At 43.2% G+C, this 18,376-nt stretch overlaps 1 protein-coding gene across 1 annotated transcript in view; it reads right to left on the reverse strand.

Moving 5' to 3' along the window:
• Nucleotides 1-1,509: 1,509 nt before the first annotated feature.
• Nucleotides 1,510-18,376, reverse strand: part of LOC126157085 (maltase A3-like) — a 109,296-nt gene continuing 92,429 nt past the window's right edge. The window contains exons 9-10 of the mRNA XM_049916355.1: nucleotides 16,304-16,450; nucleotides 1,510-2,453 (exon numbers count right to left, since the gene is read on the reverse strand). Coding sequence (XP_049772312.1) covers nucleotides 2,204-2,453; nucleotides 16,304-16,450 — 397 coding nt within the window. The 3' untranslated portion in view covers nucleotides 1,510-2,203. The remainder of the gene's footprint in view (nucleotides 2,454-16,303; nucleotides 16,451-18,376) is intronic.

Below are 18,376 nucleotides of genomic sequence, written 5' to 3' on the forward strand. Positions count from 1 at the left end.
CTTCAGGCCGCCAGAATAGCGGGAACGGTTCCACCTCTCACCCTCACCCCTGTTAGGTTGGCTACGTGGACCTTTTCGTGTCCCGCAGAGCTGCACTGTCGCTCATAGACCAAGCCTTTAAATAACCTCGAGAACAGCTATCCAGCTAAATTGAGTTGCAGTTGCCAGAAGAGTCAAAATCGCGAAGTTCAGTGTACGGTAGTTCCCGCCATTTAATGGCTAGTGCTTCCCACTGCCCTGGGAACTCCATAGGTTTAGTGATCCGGGAACCACTCGTGATGTTTCTGGAGCACTCCGCAATTACGATGGTTGCGACTGCGTTAGTGCTACGTCTGTACCGCAAGATACTAGCGCTGCAGACCGACGTGTATCGTTGTAAGCTGTTTCGGACGAGCCTTGTTGCTGTAAGCGCGACCCACGGCTGGTTTATCTGGTTATAGTGATATCTGCCTCTTCATTTCTGTACTCTCTCTGGGGACTGGTTTTCAACCTGAAGACGGGTTTGTGAGTGATCTTGTGTACTTTCAACTTACCCTTCAGCAAGTATGCTCGCCCAGCGTCTACATTCCCTGTGTAATGATGAATACTTGTGATAGGATTAACTCTGAATTTATGCGTTCATTTCTGAATATTCTTTCTTTCTTTCGCTGACGCGATAGTCCCGCAGCGATCGCAGGGTCGGCTTGGTTACAACGGATTTGGCAATGTTAGTTTGAGGGATGGCTGGATGCCCTTCCTGCCGCCACCCCGTAGCCCCAGGGACGGAATCAGTGCACCACAGCTCTCTGCGTCTAGTGTAAATCGTGAAATAGTGCAGACGTGTTTCAAATGTGTGCGACGCGTGTAACTGAGGCGGAACGTGGGGACCAGCCCGGTATTCACGTAGCGGGATGTGGAAAACCACCTAAAAACCACATTCAGGCTGGCCAGCACACCGGCCCTCGTCGTTAAGCCGCCGGGTGGATTCGATCCGAGGCCGGCGCGCCTACCCGAGTCCAGGAAGCAGCGCGTTAGCGCGCTCGGCTATCCTGGCGGGTCGTTCATTTCTGAATATATCTTTCACCAAATTACCCCGACTTTCAATGTCTGTGGCTTTACTTTTGTAAACCAGTTTCTTGGTAGCCAACGAAGCACCTGCAGAAGAGACGAAGTCCGACGCTAGGAGAGAAGATCCTCAGGTGAGGGACCTGCTAGGAAGAACTTTGTCAGTCGGAGCTCCATTGTTAATCTTGTACAGTTATACCCACCAAAACTACAAACGCTACACAGTCACCAATCTGCTCACTGTTGTTCCACGACACATACTGCAAGCGGTAATTGTAGGCGTATCGAATAGGTTATCGGTTACAAAAATGTGTTCCTGCTAACGACGTAGAACTTACGATGACGTCAAACAAAAGATCAACGACTATCAAAATATCAGGACAGGCGCTTAATTATTTATTATTATTTTAATACATGGAGTGTCTTATCAAACACTTCGTAACATTGTTATACAGTGCTACTATAGGAATGGAAGAAAGATTATGGTTTAACATCATGTCTAGGACGTGATCTTTAGAAACAGAGCAGAAGATCAGGTTGGGGAAGGATAGGAATGGGAACAGGTCGTGTCTTTCGAAGTAAGCGTCCTGGCATTCATCTCAAGCAATTTTGGGAAATCGATGATAATCACTGAAATAAGAACATAATTTAAATGTAATGCCATTCGAGCCTCTGGGAAAAGTGGATGAAGAGGAGGTAGTTGCATGATCCCAAGGTATGACAGAAAAAAAAATGAATACATGCAGGTATACGTGATCAGTGACACAGGAACAAGGACATTGCTACCAAAATTTGAGGTACAGAAATACTGATTTGACAACATCACTATTTGTCGTGCTCTTACTCTCTCCCTCCCTCAGTCATCTATCTGTCTCTCACTCATTCATTCTAACTCATAAACAGCTTTAAAATCTTACACATCATAGCACTTATGCATCTGAAATTTTATTGATTATTTTTTTTTTTTTGTATCCATAATATTGATTCACGCATAACTTAATTTGCTACCGGTTTCATTTTATTTTTTTCGCATTCGCTTTTAGGCTCATTGTCAATTGTATCGCAGTATTGTGTTAAGTTTCCTGTAAATTAAAAAGAACTGCGGGCACTGTCTTGGGACTTGCTATCGCTGGTAGCCAGTGTCATCTGCAGACACCTCTCAGGCCCTGCGAGCGGCCACCAGCAGCGTGGGCAGCAGAGCGGCAGCAGACGCCGACGGCGAGAAGGCCGCGCCTCCCTTGTCGTCGGTGGGCTTCTCCGAGTCGTCCTCGCCAGCGATGGCTCCCGCTTGCGGGTCGTCCCCATTGCCACCGACGTCAACGTCGACTTCCACTCCGCCAGAGGGCACTCCGCGCAGCACTATTGCTTCGTAACCAGCCAGCTCTACCGCCGTCGACCGCAGCAACTCTCTGAGAACAGATACGGATCTACACTGAAGCGGCAAAGAAACAGGTATAGGCATGCGTATTCAAATATAGAGATATGTAAACATTCAGAATACGGCGCTGCGGTCGGCAATCCCTGTATGAGGCAACAAGTGTCTAGCGCAGTCGTTAGATGGGTTACCGCTGCTTCAATGGAAGGTTATCAAGATTTAAGTGAGTCTGAGCGTTGTGATACAACACCTGTGGAGGTGTGCCCCAGGGCTCTGTCCTCTCCCCTCTCCTCTACCTCCTGTACACGGCAGATATGCCCCCCCCCCCAAGTACACCTCCTGCAGTATGCCGATGACACCACATTCCTTGCCCTCGCTCCTACCCTCCAACGGTCCCAACGCCTACTCTAGAATCACCTTGACCTTTTTGCCGCATGGTGTAACCAGTGGCTCCTGAAAATCAATCCTTCCAAGACCCAGGCAATCATCGTAGGTCGTACCACTCGCTCCTTCCGGTTCCTGGATTTCTCCCTTACTATCTGTGACAGCCCTGTCCGCCTCTCCCCCACCCTCACCTACCTTGGCCTCACCATTGACCGTCACGTCACCTGGATCCCTCATCTCCACTCCATGCAATCCACAGCCCACAAACACCTCCAACTCCTCAAACTCCTCTCTCACTGGACATGGGGGTTGAACTCCTCTACCATCCTCCACACCTACAAATCCTTAATCCGCCCCACCCTCTGTTATGCCAGTCCCGCCTGGTTATCCACCTCTCCCTCCCCAAATTCTATAAGTCCCTCCAGATTCTCGAGTGCCATGCACTCTGCCTCGCCCTCCGTATACGCCTCCCGTCCCACACATGGATCCTCTGCAACCTGATTCCTTTCCCCCATCTGCTCCTATTTCTTGAATATAGCCGCATACTCTAAACCTCCTGCCGCCTTGACCCCCTTCATCCCCTGGTTGCTCCTCTCCTCTCCAAACCCCGCCCTCTGCCGCACTTTACTGTTTTGTCCCCTGTACCCTCCATCTCTACACTCTTCATCTCCTTTACCAAGGTGGCTTCCATCAACTCCCCCTCCTGGATGATGCCCTCTCTCTCTCCATTTATCCCTCCTATCAACTCTGATCCTCATCTCCCCCTCCTTTGTCATTTCCCCGGGCTCCCTCTCCCCCCTTCCATCCTGTTTTTTCCCTGCCTACCCTCTCTCTGTCTCCCTTCCCCCCCCCCCCCCCGAGTCCTTTTGCATTCCCCTCCTCTGCCTTTCCCCACTCCCTCTCACATCTGCCCAGACCCCCCCCCCTCATTATGAGCCCTTGTCCTCTAACGGCTGCTTCCCCCCTCCCCCCACTTCGTTTTTCCTCTCCTTCCCCCCTTTTCTTTCCCATCATCTGTCCAGGTTCCACCCGTCTACCCTCGGCTGCGGTGTGTCATATTTGTACGAACTTTTTAGTGCAGTGTTTAAGTGAGTGTTCAGTGTTGTGTGTCCTTACAAAGCGTTGTATACAGAAATCATGCTGTCGCTGGGTGTGATTTTTATATCTCTTGCTAACAGAAACCAGACTGCCCGTGTTTTTTAATTGTCTGTCTACTTTTTTATCTGTCTGCTTTCTGTGTATTTTATTAGCATCACAGCCCCTTGTTTTATGTTTTAAGTTGCACAGTTTTCCGCCATTTTACCATTTAAGTCACCGATTTTATCGCCTGCTTTTATTATTTATTATCTTAATTTTTTTAAACAAATTCTATAGGCTGAAGAGCGGCATATTAAGCTGCTGCCAGCCTGCCCCCTTATGGCAGAATCGAATCTCAATAAAGAAAAAAAAAATTGTGTTACATACCGCTGTATCCCTCCCTCTCTCCACCTCCACACCCTCTATCTCCTTCATTAGGGCAATTTCCAGCACAATTTGCAGCACCTCTCCCTCCCAGATGTTGAAATTTGCCGTGACATCTACCCTTCCTTCCAGCTGTAACCTGGCCTTGTTCCCCCCTCCCCAGGAACCCCTTTCCTCTCCCCTCCTTCTTCCAGAGCGGATTTTTCTACTTCACTCCCTGAGTCCCTGCACCCCCTCGTCAGCTGTTTTCCTCTCCCCTTCCCTTCCCAGCCCTCCTTCGGCGCGGCCCCCACCTCATCCCCCTTTCTCTCCCCACTTCCTCGCCTCCTTTCCCCTTCTTAGAATTTCCCTTGCCCCCCCCCCACCCTCCTCTTGCAGATCCCGGAGGTTTTTATTCGTTATCAGTTCGTCAACAGTGTGCTGTATTAGTGCTGTGTTTTCGGTGCTGTTATACAGTGTCATCTAGTGATGTGGGTTTTAATTGCATGCTCGACGTGTTTTTCGTCCATGACAATTCCTTGCTACACCGTCCGTCACGTGGCTGTTTTACTCGTTCTGCGAATTTTTATGCTCCAGCCGTACTTTGCCAGTGCCTTTTAATGTAGTGTGTGGTTTTTGGTGTAACATATTTTTTAGATTTTTATCTCCGATTTAGTCACCGCTTTGTATACCTCGTTTTCTTCTGTTCCACCTTTCTTGTTTCTATATTCCGCCATGTTATCTTCTTTATATTGTTTTTCAATGTCTTCCTGCCTATTTATGTCTCTCGGCTGAAGAGCAGCGCTTATGCTGCTGCCAGCCCACCCCTGGTGAGGATTGGAAAAGACAAAAAAGGAACAAAAAAAAGTTGTGTTATAGTCGTCGCACAAGCGATGGGACACAGCATCTTCAAGATAGAGATGAAGTGCGGATTTTCACGTACGACCACTTCACGAGTGTATCGTGCACATCAGGATTCCGGTAAAACATAAAATCCCCAATATCGCTGCGGTCGGAAAGAATGTGACCAACGACGACTGAAGAGAATCGTCCAGTGTGACATAAGTGCGACCCCTCAGCAAATTGCTGCAGATTTCAACGCCGAGCCATCATCAAGTGTCAGCGTGCGAACCATTACACGAAACATCATTGATATGGGCTTTCGGAGCCGAAGGACCACTCGTGTAGCCTTGATGACTGCACGACATAAAGTTGTACGCCTCGCCTGGAGCCAACATCGACATAGGACTGTTGATGACTGGATACATGGTGCCTAGTCGGACGAATTTCGTTTCAAATTATATCGAACGGATGGACATGTATGGGTATGGAGACAACCTCATGAATCCATGAACGCTGTGTGTCAGCAGGGGGACTGTTCAAGCTGGTGGAGCGTCTGTAATAGTATGGGGCGTATGCAGTTGGAGTGATATGGGACCCCTGATACGTCTAGATACGAATTTGACAGGCGACACGTACGTAACCATCCTGTCTGATCACCCGCTTCCATTCATGTCCGTTGTGCATTCCGACGGACTTAGGACAATACGACGCCCCACACGACCAGAGTTGGAACTGCCACAGAGTGGCTCCAGGAACACTCTTCTGAGTTTATAAACTTCCACTGGCCACAGACTCGCCAGACAGGAACATTATTGAGCATATCTGTGATGCCTTGCAACGTGCTGTTCAGAAGAGATCACCACCCCCTCGTACTCTTACGATTTTATGGTCAGCCCTGCAGGATTCTTGGTTTCAGTTCCATCCAACACTACTTCATTCATCGAGTCCATGCTACGTCGTGTTGCGGCACTTCTGCTTTCTCGCGGGGCGCTGGACGACCTTAGGCAGGTATACCAGTTTCTTTGGCTCTTCAGTGTAAAAAGCAGTCATTCAGTGCGGATTGTCTATCTAACGGCTTCAGGGTGCAACAGAAATTTGATTTGTAGTATTTCATAAAATTATTGAGCGAATTAAAAAATTTAAAATGTTGCTATAATCTGCTCGTTAACGGTAGAGTAGGACTCTACCAAAAATATCGGTCGGTTGTTTTGGAACATTACATAAAAGTCGTAGTAAATGGTAGGATTAGCGGTAGTATTGGCAGCATTGGTAGGGGAAGAAACTTACATGAATGTGTAAAAGAGAAACTGCGACCGTAAGACCTCTGTCTTTCTTGTTTGTTTTGTTCGACTGGTTCTTCGTTTTGCACATAAGCAGAAACGCACGCCAATAAATGTGTCCATTGTATATTTTATGTCAGTACAGAATATAAACTGCATTTTATGAGTATAAAAAATTAGGTGGTCCCGTACCTTCTGCGCTTTTATCGAACCAAAGCTATTACTTTTGATGGAAGTAAAAATATGTATCATTATTGTTGTTATGTCGCATTCATTAAAGCGTTCTTCGTCATGATCAAAGGTAAGATTTTCATGTTTTCTTTTTTTTTTATTATTTAGTTTACTTCTAGTCTGACTGGTTTGATGCACCCACCACGAATTCCTCTCCTTTGACAACTTCTCCATATCAGAGAAAAAGTTGCAACCTACTTCCTTAATTATTTGCTGGATGTATTCCAATCTCTGTCTTCCTCTACAGTTTCTACCCTCTACAGCTCCCTTTAGTACCATGGAAGTCATTCCTTCAAGTCTTAACAGATATCCTATCATCCTGTCTCTTCTCCTTATCAGTGTTTTTCAACTGTTCCTTTCCTTTCCGATTCTGCACAGAAACTCATCATTCCTTACTTTATCAATCCACCTAATTTTCAAAATTCGTCTGTAGCATCATATCTCAAATGGTCTGATTCCGGTTTTCCCACAGTCTATGTTTCAGTACCATACAATGCTGTACTCCAGACGCACATTGTCATAAATTTATTCCTCTAATTAAAGCCGATATTTGATATTAGTAGAATTCTCTTGGCCATGAATGCCCTTATTGGCATTGCTAGTCTACTTTTGATGTCCTTCTTGCTCAGTCCGTCCTTGGTTATTTTACTGCCTAGGTAGCAGAAATCCTTAACTTCATCTACTTCGTGACCATCAATCCTGAAGTTAAGTTTCTCGCTTTTCTCATTTCTACTACTTCTCATTACCCTCGCCTTCCTTCGATTTACTCTCAGTCCATACTCTGTACTCATTAGACTGTTCATTCCGTTCAGCAGATCATGTAATTCTTCTTCACTCTCACTCAAGACACCAATGTCATCAGCGAATCGTATCATTGATATCCTTTCACCTTGTATTTTAATTCCACTCCTGAACCTTCCTTTTATTTCCATCATTGCTTCCTCGATGTACAGATTGAAGAGTAGGGGCGAAAGGCTACATGCTTGTCTTACACCCTTTTAAATACGAGCCTTCTTTATAGTCCACTCTTATTGTTCCCTCTTGACTGATGTACAGATTATGTATGAACCGTCTCTACCTCTAGCTTACCCCTACTTATTTCAGTATTTCGAACATCTTGCACCACTTTACATTGTCGAACGCTTTTTCCAGGTCGACAGATCCTATGAACGTGCCTTGATTTTTCTTCTGTCTTGCTTCCATTATTAACCGGAACGTAAAAATTGCCTCTTTCGTGCCTTTACCTTTCCTAAAGCCAAACTGAGTGGTATCTAGCGCATCCTCGATTTTCTTTTCCATTCTTCTGTATATTATTCTTGTAAGCAACTTGAAGGCATGAGCTGTTAAGCTGATTGTGCGATAATTCTCGCACTTGTTAGCTGTTGCCGTTTTCGGAGTTGTATGGATGATGCTCTTCCGAAAGTCAGATGGTATGTCACGAGAGTCATACATTCTACACACCAACGTGAATAGTCGTTTTGATGCCACTTCCCCCAATGATTTTAGAAATTCTGATGGAATGTTATCTCTCCCTTCTGGCTTATTTGATCTTAAATCCTCCGAAGCTCTTTTAAATTCTGATTCTAATACTGGAGGCCCTATCTCTTCTAAATCGACTCCTGTTTCTTCTTCTGTCACATCAGACAAATCTTCCCCCTCATAGAGGCTATCAATGTATTCATTCCACCCGTCCGCTCTCTCCTCTGCATTTAACAGTTGAATTCCCGTTGCACTCTTGATATTATCACGCTTGCTGTTAATGCCACCGAAGGCTGTTTTGAATTTCCTGTATGCTGACTGTGTCCTTCTGACAATCGTTTCTTTTTCCATGTCTTCACATTTTTCCTGCAGCCATTTCGTCTTAGCTTCCCTGCACTTCCTATTTATTTAATTCCTCAGCGACTTGTATTTCTGTATTCCTGAGTTTCCCAGAATGTTTTCGTACTTCCTCCTTTCATCGATCAATTGAAGTATTTTTTCTGTTACCAATGATTTCTTCGCAGTTACCTTCTTTGTACCTATGATTTCCTTCCCAACTTCTGTGATGGCCCTTTTTAGTGATTTCCATTCCTCTTCAACTGTGCTGCCTTCTGAGCTGTTCCTTATTGCTGTATGTATAGCCTTAGAGAAGTTCTACCCTATCTCGTCATTCCTTACTACTTCCGTATCACACTTCTTTGCCCACATCTCGTGGTCGTGCGGTAGCGTTCTCGCTTCCCACGCCCGGGTTCCCGGGTTCGATTCCCGGCGGGGTTAGGGATTTTCTCTGCCTCGTGATGGCTGGGTGTTGTGTGCTGTCCTTAGGTTAGTTAGGTTTAAGTAGTTCTAAGTTCTAGGGGACTGATGACCATAGCTGTTAAGTCCCATAGTGCTCAGAGCCATTTTTGAACACTTCTTTGCATATTGATTCTTCGTGACTAATGTCTTAAACTTCAGTCTACTCTTCATCACTATTATATTGTGATGTGTGTCTATATCTGCTGCTGGGTACACCTTACAATCCAGTATGTGATTTCGGTATCTCTGTCTGACACGGTGTAGTCTAACTGAAATCTTCTTGTATCACCCAGCCTACTCTTGTGATTCTTGAATAGAATATTTGCTATTACTAGCTGAAACTTGTTAGAGAACTCAATTAGTCTTTCTTCTCTCGCATTACTTGTCCCATGCCCATATTCTCCTGTAACTATTTCTTCTACTCCTTCCCTACAACTGCATTTTCCCATGACTATCAGATTTTCATTCCCCTTTACATACTGTATTACCCTTTGAATATCGTCATACACTTTCTCTCTCTCTTCATCTTCAGCTTGCGACATCGGTATGTATACCTGAACTATCGTCGTCGGTGTTTGTTTGCTGTCGATTCTGATAAGAACAACCCTGTCACTGAACTATTCACAGTAACACACTGTCTGCCCTACCTTCCTATTCATAACGAATCATACTCCCGTTATACCATTTTCTGCTGATGTTGATATTACCCTGGACTCATCTGACCAGAAATACGTATCTTCTTTCCACTTCACTTCACTGACCCCTACTATATCTATATTGAGCTTTTGCATTTTCCTTTTCAGATTTTCTAGTTTCCCTGCCACGTTTAAGGTTCTAACATTCCACACCCTGACTAGTAGAAAGTTATCCTTTCGTTGATTACTCAATCTTTTTCTCATGGTAACCTCCCCCTTGGCAGTACCCTCCCTGAGATTCGAATGGGGGACTATTCCGGAATCTTTTGACAATGGAGAGATCATCATGACACTTCTTCAATTACAGGCCACATGTACTGTGGATACACGTTACGTGTCTTTAATGCAGTGGTTTCCATTGTCCTCTGCATCCTCATGTCGTTAATAACTGCTGATTCTTCCACTTTTAGGGGCAGTTTCCCACCTCAAGGACAAGAGAGTGCCCTGAACCTCTGTCACTTCCTCCGCCCTCTTTGACAAAGCCGCTGTCAAACTGAGGGTGACTTCTTATGCCGGAAGTATTCGGCGGCCAATGCTGATTATTAATCAAAATTTAAGCAGCGGCGGGATTGGGACTCGGGCCCGAAGACGATTTGATTATGAATCAAAGACGCTAACCCCGCCCCCCCCCTTTTTTTCATTTTGTTCGTTGTTGATCGTTGTGTTTCGTTGTTTCTGACGCCACATGACACCCATTAAAGTTCGTTTGTTGATCCTCCCACTCAGTTTTTTTTTATTAAAGAGGCCAACCAGCTCTCTGACCGAACACGCTGAGCTACCGTACCGGCACCCCTAGAGCATGGGTGCATGGCGTCTGCTAGATTCTCCTAAAAATTGGTAGCAGTAAACCGTCTAGAAACTGAGGGCGGATATATAAAGGGCCGCATAACCTACGCAAATTGTTGTTGTACATAGTTATCCTCATGTCTGTTGCTTAAAAAGAAACAGTATTTATAGCAAAAGTGAACTTGTCAATGTTTAAGTCAGGTTTTCTTCAGAAATTGTTTATTTACATTGTGAGCCGGCCGCTGTGGCCGAGCGGTTCTAGGCACTTCAGTCTAGAACCGCGCGACCGCTACGGTCGCAGGTTCGAATCCTGCCTCGGGCATGGATGTGTGTGATGTCCTTAAATTAGTTAGGTTTATGTAGTTCTAAGTTCTAGGGGGCTGATGACCTTAGATGTTAAGTCCCATAGTGCTCAGAGCCATTTGAACCATTTTTTTTACATTGTGAAATACAGGGACACTGAAGTAAAAATAAAGAAATCAATACAGGTTTATCATATAGTGCTAGCAAACGCAGTTTCCTCAAGCAAAAGGTAAAATAAAAAGAAAAAAAAGTAAACAGTATATCAAACATCGCTTTAATATTTCATCGAACTTATATGAAACATATTTCTGTTATACATAAACGACTGCCGCATTTATTAATAATAACAGGGAACTCTTGCCTTTGACCATGACGAAGTAAAAAATAACAACAATAATTATTTTACGTCTGCGGATGTGAACCATATTTACATCAAAAGAAATTGCTTTTGATTACATAAAAGCGGAGAAGTTGTGACGTCATCTAATTTTTATTACTTATAAAATGCAATTTTAGTTGTGTGAGAGTATGAAATACACAATGGTCTAACACTTAACGATATACGTTTCTAAGTACTGGTATGCTCAAAACAAGCAATAGAAAAAAAGACAAAGAGAAATCGTTTGCTCCCAGTTTCTTTGTTGCACATTTATTTAAGTTTCTTTTCCTACCAATGGTACCAATACTACTGATAACCTTACTATTTACTACGCTTTTATGTAGTGTATCAAAAGAAACGAACAGTAATTCTGGTAGAGTGAAACTCTAACGGCAATTGACACCCAGGACACACTCCGGTTTTTACCTCCCTCTACCCCCAGCTTACATCTTGTTTTGTTTCGCCGTCGTTGCTGAGACTATTTGTTCGTTTATTAAGACCAATATCATTTTAAATGAATATCCTGATGAAGCCTCGACTGCATCTGCTGGACAAGCGAACGAAGCCGTATCTGACTCTACCGATCACAGAGCTCAAACGGAATACAGTCGAAGTCTTCTGATAATAAAGAGTTCAAATTTTTTTAAAGGTTACAACTGCTTCACAGTACATTTACTCAGTAATGAAATTTTTTCTCAACAACATGGACCAGTTTAAAATCAACAGCGACATTCATGATTACAATACCAGAAAAAAGAATGATCTACAATATCCTTTTTTAACCTGTCTTTGGCACAGAAAGGTGTAAAATACGCTGCTATAAAATTTTTTGATAGATTACCAGATGAAATAAAATGTCTGACAAACAGCAGTAATAGTCTCAAAAACAAATTGAAATCATACCTCCTTGACAACTCCTTCTATACCATAGATGAATTTTTGAATATGAGTAAATAAATCTGGAGATATATTATATGCATTTTGTGCCATTTAAGGGAATGGGATAGATAGTAGAAATATTTAGGTATAACACTATAACGTAAAAAAAAGAAAAAAGAACTTGTTTCCTGTGCGCATTTCTTGTGCATTTGACACGTTCCACATCATAACGGTTTTCCGTGCTATTAATCAATGGAACACGTAACTAACTAACTAACTTACTGGATGCATTGTAAGTATTCTCACAGGTTTTCGATTTCTTTAAATCAATGTTGGGAGGTTGAAAAGCGAAGAACGCTCGCAAAAAGCACGAATAGTTACCGGTTCACCACTTAAAAAATTACTTAGAAGAAAAAGAAAAGAGAGAAAACAGGATTTACAGTACAGAAAATTGAAAATAATGGCACAAAGATGTGGCCGTGCGGTTCTAGGCGCTTCAGTCTGGAACCGCGCTACTGCGATGGTCGCAGGTTCGAATCCTGCCTCGGGCATGGATGTGTGTGTTGTCCTTAGGTTAGTTAGGTTTAAGTAATTCTAAGTCTAGGGGACTGATGACCTTAGATGTTAAGTCCCATAGTGCATAGAGCCATTTGAACCATTTGGCACAAAGAGCACTAAAGAAGAAGGCGAAAACTATGGTTAGTGTTGAGAAGAAGTAAAAAAAAAGTGAATGACAAAATTGGCCCATCTATTTGTGAAAAATGCCAATAATTGTTCCCTACTCCAACCCTCCCAATAGCTCAAGCGTTGATCACTGAGATCTTTTAATTCTGTTTACTTCAGACAGATTTCTTAAAAATTAAGAATATTTTGTGCTATTTTTCGTTAGAAAATACTGGTATTATTGTAGAATTATTACCTGAAATATCACGATAAGTCCCAGATACTTTTTACCTCCATTAGCCCAAAAAGATAAAATCGTAAGACGTGTTTGTTCGTGAGGTCCTAGAGAGGTTGCTCAACTGAATGGAAATTTGTTAGATGTCCAATCACATCTTCACTGCACGCATATAGAAGTTAGAGTAATACTGTATTTTTGATGACATATTCTTAACAAATAAAATGAAATGGACATTCTGCGAGGCAGTGACAACTTGGATAATCAAAACAGCCTAGGATCGTTTTATATAAGAGTACTGAAATGAAAAATTAGAGGCTACAATTAAGGTTGAAGGAACCATGACATCACCTTATGCTGCCTTACGTCCCTACTTTGAGCAGCATTTACGTTCTCCTGCAGCACATGGGCTCATAGAGAGCTTTCAAAATTAAAAAAAAAAGATATGCAGCTATGAACATGGTACATCAACCATAGGAAACGGCAAGCATACTTTTGGTTAGAAAGTCTTTGATTTTATTTACACGTGCTACTCACAGTAGAATGAAAACCTATTTACCTGACGTGATATAGGTGGATTACAGGAAATGTGACATCAGCACCCTATAGTTCCATCCATGAATCATTAACTCTCGCGCTGTGTTGCGCTTGTACCAGCACATACCACCTACCACAGCCTATCCCAAAAAACTTTAATCTCTTCACGTTACATGACCGTGAAATCTGAACGGGAACCTACTTATCCCTCCAGCTCTATCAGATAACTCCTTTCCACGTTAGGGATCCTCTTTCCTCCCTTACTTGCCAAACGCTTGATTTGAAGTTCTCCGACTCTCCCGTCCCTCATAGTTTCAAGAAACGCTCTCCTTCCAATAACCCTCCTTACCTGCTGCTCGTTTCCCGAACTCCGGTAAAGTGAAGAACTTCGATTTTATAAAGGCTATCGCTAGATGAATGGATTTTTAAAGACAATATTTTTCTTCCAATCTTCAGTAATCACCTGGGTGTTATCTTAAATATTCAATGTCCACATTTGAAATTTTGTCTTGTTCGTATACTTCATTATTGCTCTCACCTGAGGATCGGTAAATACACTATGTAATCAAAAGTATGCGAAAACCTGGCTGAAAATGACTTACAGGTTAGTAGCGCCCTCCATCGGTAATGCAGCAATTCAGTATTGTGTTGGCCCACCCTTATCCTTGATGACAGGTTCAACTCTCGCAGTCATACGTTCAATCAGGTGCTGAAAGGTTTCTTGGGGAATGGCAGTCGATCCTTCACGGAGTGCTGCACTGAGGAGAGGTATCGATATCGGTCGGTAAGGCCCGGCACGAAGTCGGCGTTCCAAAATATCCCAAAGATGTTCTGTAAGATTCAGGTCAGGACTCTGCGTACGCCAGTCCATTACAGGGATGTTATCGTCGTGTAACCACTCCGCCATAGGCCGTGCATTATGAACAGTTGCTCGATCATGATGCAGTCAGCTTCCCCGAATTCCTCTTCAACAGTGGGGAGCAAGAAGGTGCTTGAAACAACAATGTAGGCCTGTGCGGTGATAGTGCCACGCAAAACATCAAGGGGTGCAAGCCCCCCTCCATGAGAAATACGACCGCGCTAACATCACCGCCTCCGAATTTTACTGTTGGCACTACTCACTGGCATATAACGTTCATCGGACATTCGCCATACCCACACCCTGCCATCGGATTGCCACATTGTGTACCGTGATTTGTTACTCCTCACAGTGTTTTTCCACTGTTCAATAGTCCAATGTTTACGCTCCTTACACCAAGAGAGGTGTCGTTTGGCATTTATCGTTTGGCATTTACCGGCGTGATGTGTGGCTTATGACCAGCCGCTCGACCATGAAATCCAAGTTTTTTCACCTCCCGCCTAACTGTCATTGTTCTTACAGTGGATCCTGATGCAGTTAGGAATTCCTGTGTGATGGTCTGGATAGATGTTCGCCTATTACACACTAAGGCCCTCTTCAACTGTCGACGGTGTCTGTCAGTCAACAGACGAGGTCGGCCTTTACTCTTTTGTGATGTATATATATCCCTTAACGTTTCCACTTCACTATCACATCGGTAACAGTGGACCTAGAGGTGTTTAGGAGTGTGCAAATCTCGCGTACAGACGTATGACACAAGTGACACCCAATCACCTGACCACGTTCGAAGCCTGTGAGTTCCGCGGAGCGCCCCATTCTGCTCTCTCACGATGTCTAATGACTACTGAGGTCGCTGATATGGAGTAGCCGGCAGTAGGTGGCAGCACAATGCAGCTATTATAAAAAACGTTTGTTTTTAGGGGTGTCCGGATACTTCTGTGTCTTGTGTATACAACTGCCAGCCCACCCTCGTAAGTAATCAGATAACAATAAGGAAAATTCGCGGATCACATGTTAAATACCTTTACTATAACTTTAGTGTATATGTTTAAGACAACTGTGAATGGATTCTTGGTGCTGACGATGATGATAAAAGAGAAGGAAGAGAACGTCTATGCTGTTTAAGACGACAAGCTGCTGTTTAACACCTGGTGTCAGTGCCAGCACATAGCTTGCCCTCTTAAAACCCACTGACGGGTGGCAGATCTTAATAAACGTCCCTACCCATCAACAGGGGCATAGACCCATACCAACAACATGCTCAGGAGACGTTCGAAAGCCAGTACAGGGCATTTGTGCAGATTCCGACACTGATAATAATTTCATACCTTTTCTAAACTTTTTTCTTGCTTACATGCTTCACGTCAAATGTTTGACACGTTAACTCATTCGTAAAGCAATCAGATGCTTGAAGCTATTTTATTCATGGGAGTTCGATCCTTTAAGGTATGTGTGGTGGGTGGTTTACTGGTATACCCTGACCAGGATTCCGGTGGCAGACAACTAACATGCAACAATTGCTGCGGTTACCGACATTTTTCCGGCGTGATTGGTACACAGCACATTTTGGATCTTCAGTCACATTACTATTCTATTTTTATGTAAAAAATTTCAACTACTGGCGTAATCACTCGCGTCCTCGTCCGGAACTTTTAGTGACGGTGTTACATGGGCTCACTGCCTGGTCTTGAAAGAGACCGAATAAGCCACAGGCAGTGAGTACACTAACGCGGTATCTCCAAGTATTGGACGAAGACGACTATGCAGGTAGTCGAAATGATTTACATAGAAATCAAATTGTGAACCCGCCTGGATATCTGAAGACATGCCGTCTACATAATAACTTGGTAGTACTCGATACCCAAAAGACCAGTCTTCTAGAATACAGCCTGTCGTAGAGCATGTATCGCATGACGATATCAGTGCATCAAGTCTTTCGGTAAGTCCCCAAAATATTTTAGATCCCAGTTAGACAGACACCTTATCTCGTTTTCCTACGAAGGCGGTATCGCTTCGTATTCTCCAGATGTTTCCCTCCCAAGTAAAAAACAAATAAAAAATTAAGTGGCTAAATTCTGTCATAAGTTACTCACCCTTCCTTGTGGCTGGATTTAACACTGGTGATGCTGACATTTACATTTTCGGTGGTAATGGATGAGAAGCCATCATTCAGATTGACGGTGGTGGTACCACTGCCGAAGTTCACCAGAACGAAAAGCGGGTTGACACCCTGTGTCGTCCTGTAATGGACAAACAAACCTCCTAAAAATAAAAAATTCACAGCCTTTAATTCAGGTCGTCTACAAACTGCGTTTTCAATCGTTGCATGTTGCTTAGTTAATGGTACAATAGGTGGGTAAAGGTATGGAAATACCAGAAACCGAACGCTGGAAACCGCATTACATGACGTTAACAATCCATAATTTATTTTATTTATATTATAAATTTACGAAATAAAACATAATTATAATTTGCTTTACATCAGTAACTCAGTATCATAAAATTACGAAAGCAGTGGCATTTAAGTATTGTACAGTTGCTAGATTAACGTGAAAAACATCCAACAAACTACTGGCGAGAATTCAGATAGTCAAAATTCGATATGATATTGTAGTGTCTTAGTTCAATCTGATTATCCAAAGTTGAATCTTGGACTCGCTTTAATGCGTCCATTGTGTGTATTTCCTCCAATACATGTAAAAAATTCCATTTTGCTTTCTTAAATATCGCAAGGAAATTCTTTTTAATGTTGGAATTAGAATGACTCGTTGTTTTGGATGAGATGAAATAGCTGATTTGTGGCATGCGAGGTTTACATGTTCTTTAAATCGTATATTAAAATTGTGCCCAGCATGCCCCAAATTACGCATTTACGTTCATCCAAGAGCATCGAGCGAAAATTGAAAGGCACTGGCGTATTATATGTGAAGAGGTAAACTGAAGTGTTTTGGAGGAAATAGGCATTTTACCCCCTTCACATTAGTGTCCTATTCCTAATTTGCTTTTTCTCGCTCTTTTCTAGTCCTCGCTCATTCATCAGTCAAGCTTCGTACTCTTTTGGTAAACATCTTTTTGGTATAATCTGTTTTATTATGACAGGCCACCATTGTGGTTTGACTCTTAACGAGGATATCTTCTCAAATGCTGGCACTGTAATTCTACATCTACATTATGTAAATATAACCATTGTGAATGCTTGTGGTTTTTTATTGATTGTCAACACTACCTATGGTTCTGTATTTATACCATTTTATAAAATTTCATACAGTGCTCTGTATTTGATATATATCCGTGAAGATGCGTCTACACTGGCGTGAAACCGGTAGTTGCAAGTGTGCGTGTGTGTGTCTGTGTGTGTATGTGTGTGCGTGTTTTGCCGTTGTGAATATGGCGTATTATTATTCTTGGTAGGCGTAGCCCCGACTACCGAGGGTTTAAATTTCCTTGCATTTGTGGTCTGGAATTGACGGGATGTTTAACTTACTCCACAACAGCGCCGGCCGGAGTGGCCAGACGGTTCTAGGCGCTTCAGTCTGGAACCGTGCGACCACTACGGTCGGAGGTTCGAATCCTGCCTCGGGCATGGAGGTGTGTATTGTTCTTACGTTAGTTAGGTTTAAGTAGTTCTAAGTTCTAGGGGACTGATGACCTCAGATGTTAAGTCCCATAGTGCTCAGAGCCATTTGAACCATTTTGAATCCACAACAGCAATAGGCTGGTTTATTTTCTTTCTTCTCGTCTAGCGGTGTGCTAGGGTATTGTGGCGCTGGCTTTTAAATTATACTGTATCTGAAACATGTACCTCACAACAAACAAAAATTTATTACGTAACTCTATTTGTTTGAGGTGGTAATTAAAACATTTTTACTACCTCCATAGTGTATTTTGCTGAAGTACCCTGCAGTGAGTGCTTTTACCTCTTTTCATATGCCTTAACCATTTTTCCACATATCTCAAGGCCGTCCGTCATGCTGCCATTGATGGATCACGGTGAAACAATGAATGAATGAGCTTCTGATAGAGGCTCGTCGTACAAGCATTGGTTATGACACAGGTGATCGTGAAAGCGAAAGAATATTTAGTAAAAAGAGCAAGAACAATAGCCCGATTATTATGGTAGAAGCTTACTGGTAAGTCACAAACAATGCAACGAGGCGCAAACAGTA

Source organism: Schistocerca cancellata, chromosome 1 (genome assembly GCF_023864275.1).
Source record: "Schistocerca cancellata isolate TAMUIC-IGC-003103 chromosome 1, iqSchCanc2.1, whole genome shotgun sequence".
Lineage (NCBI taxonomy): Eukaryota > Metazoa > Arthropoda > Insecta > Orthoptera > Acrididae > Schistocerca > Schistocerca cancellata.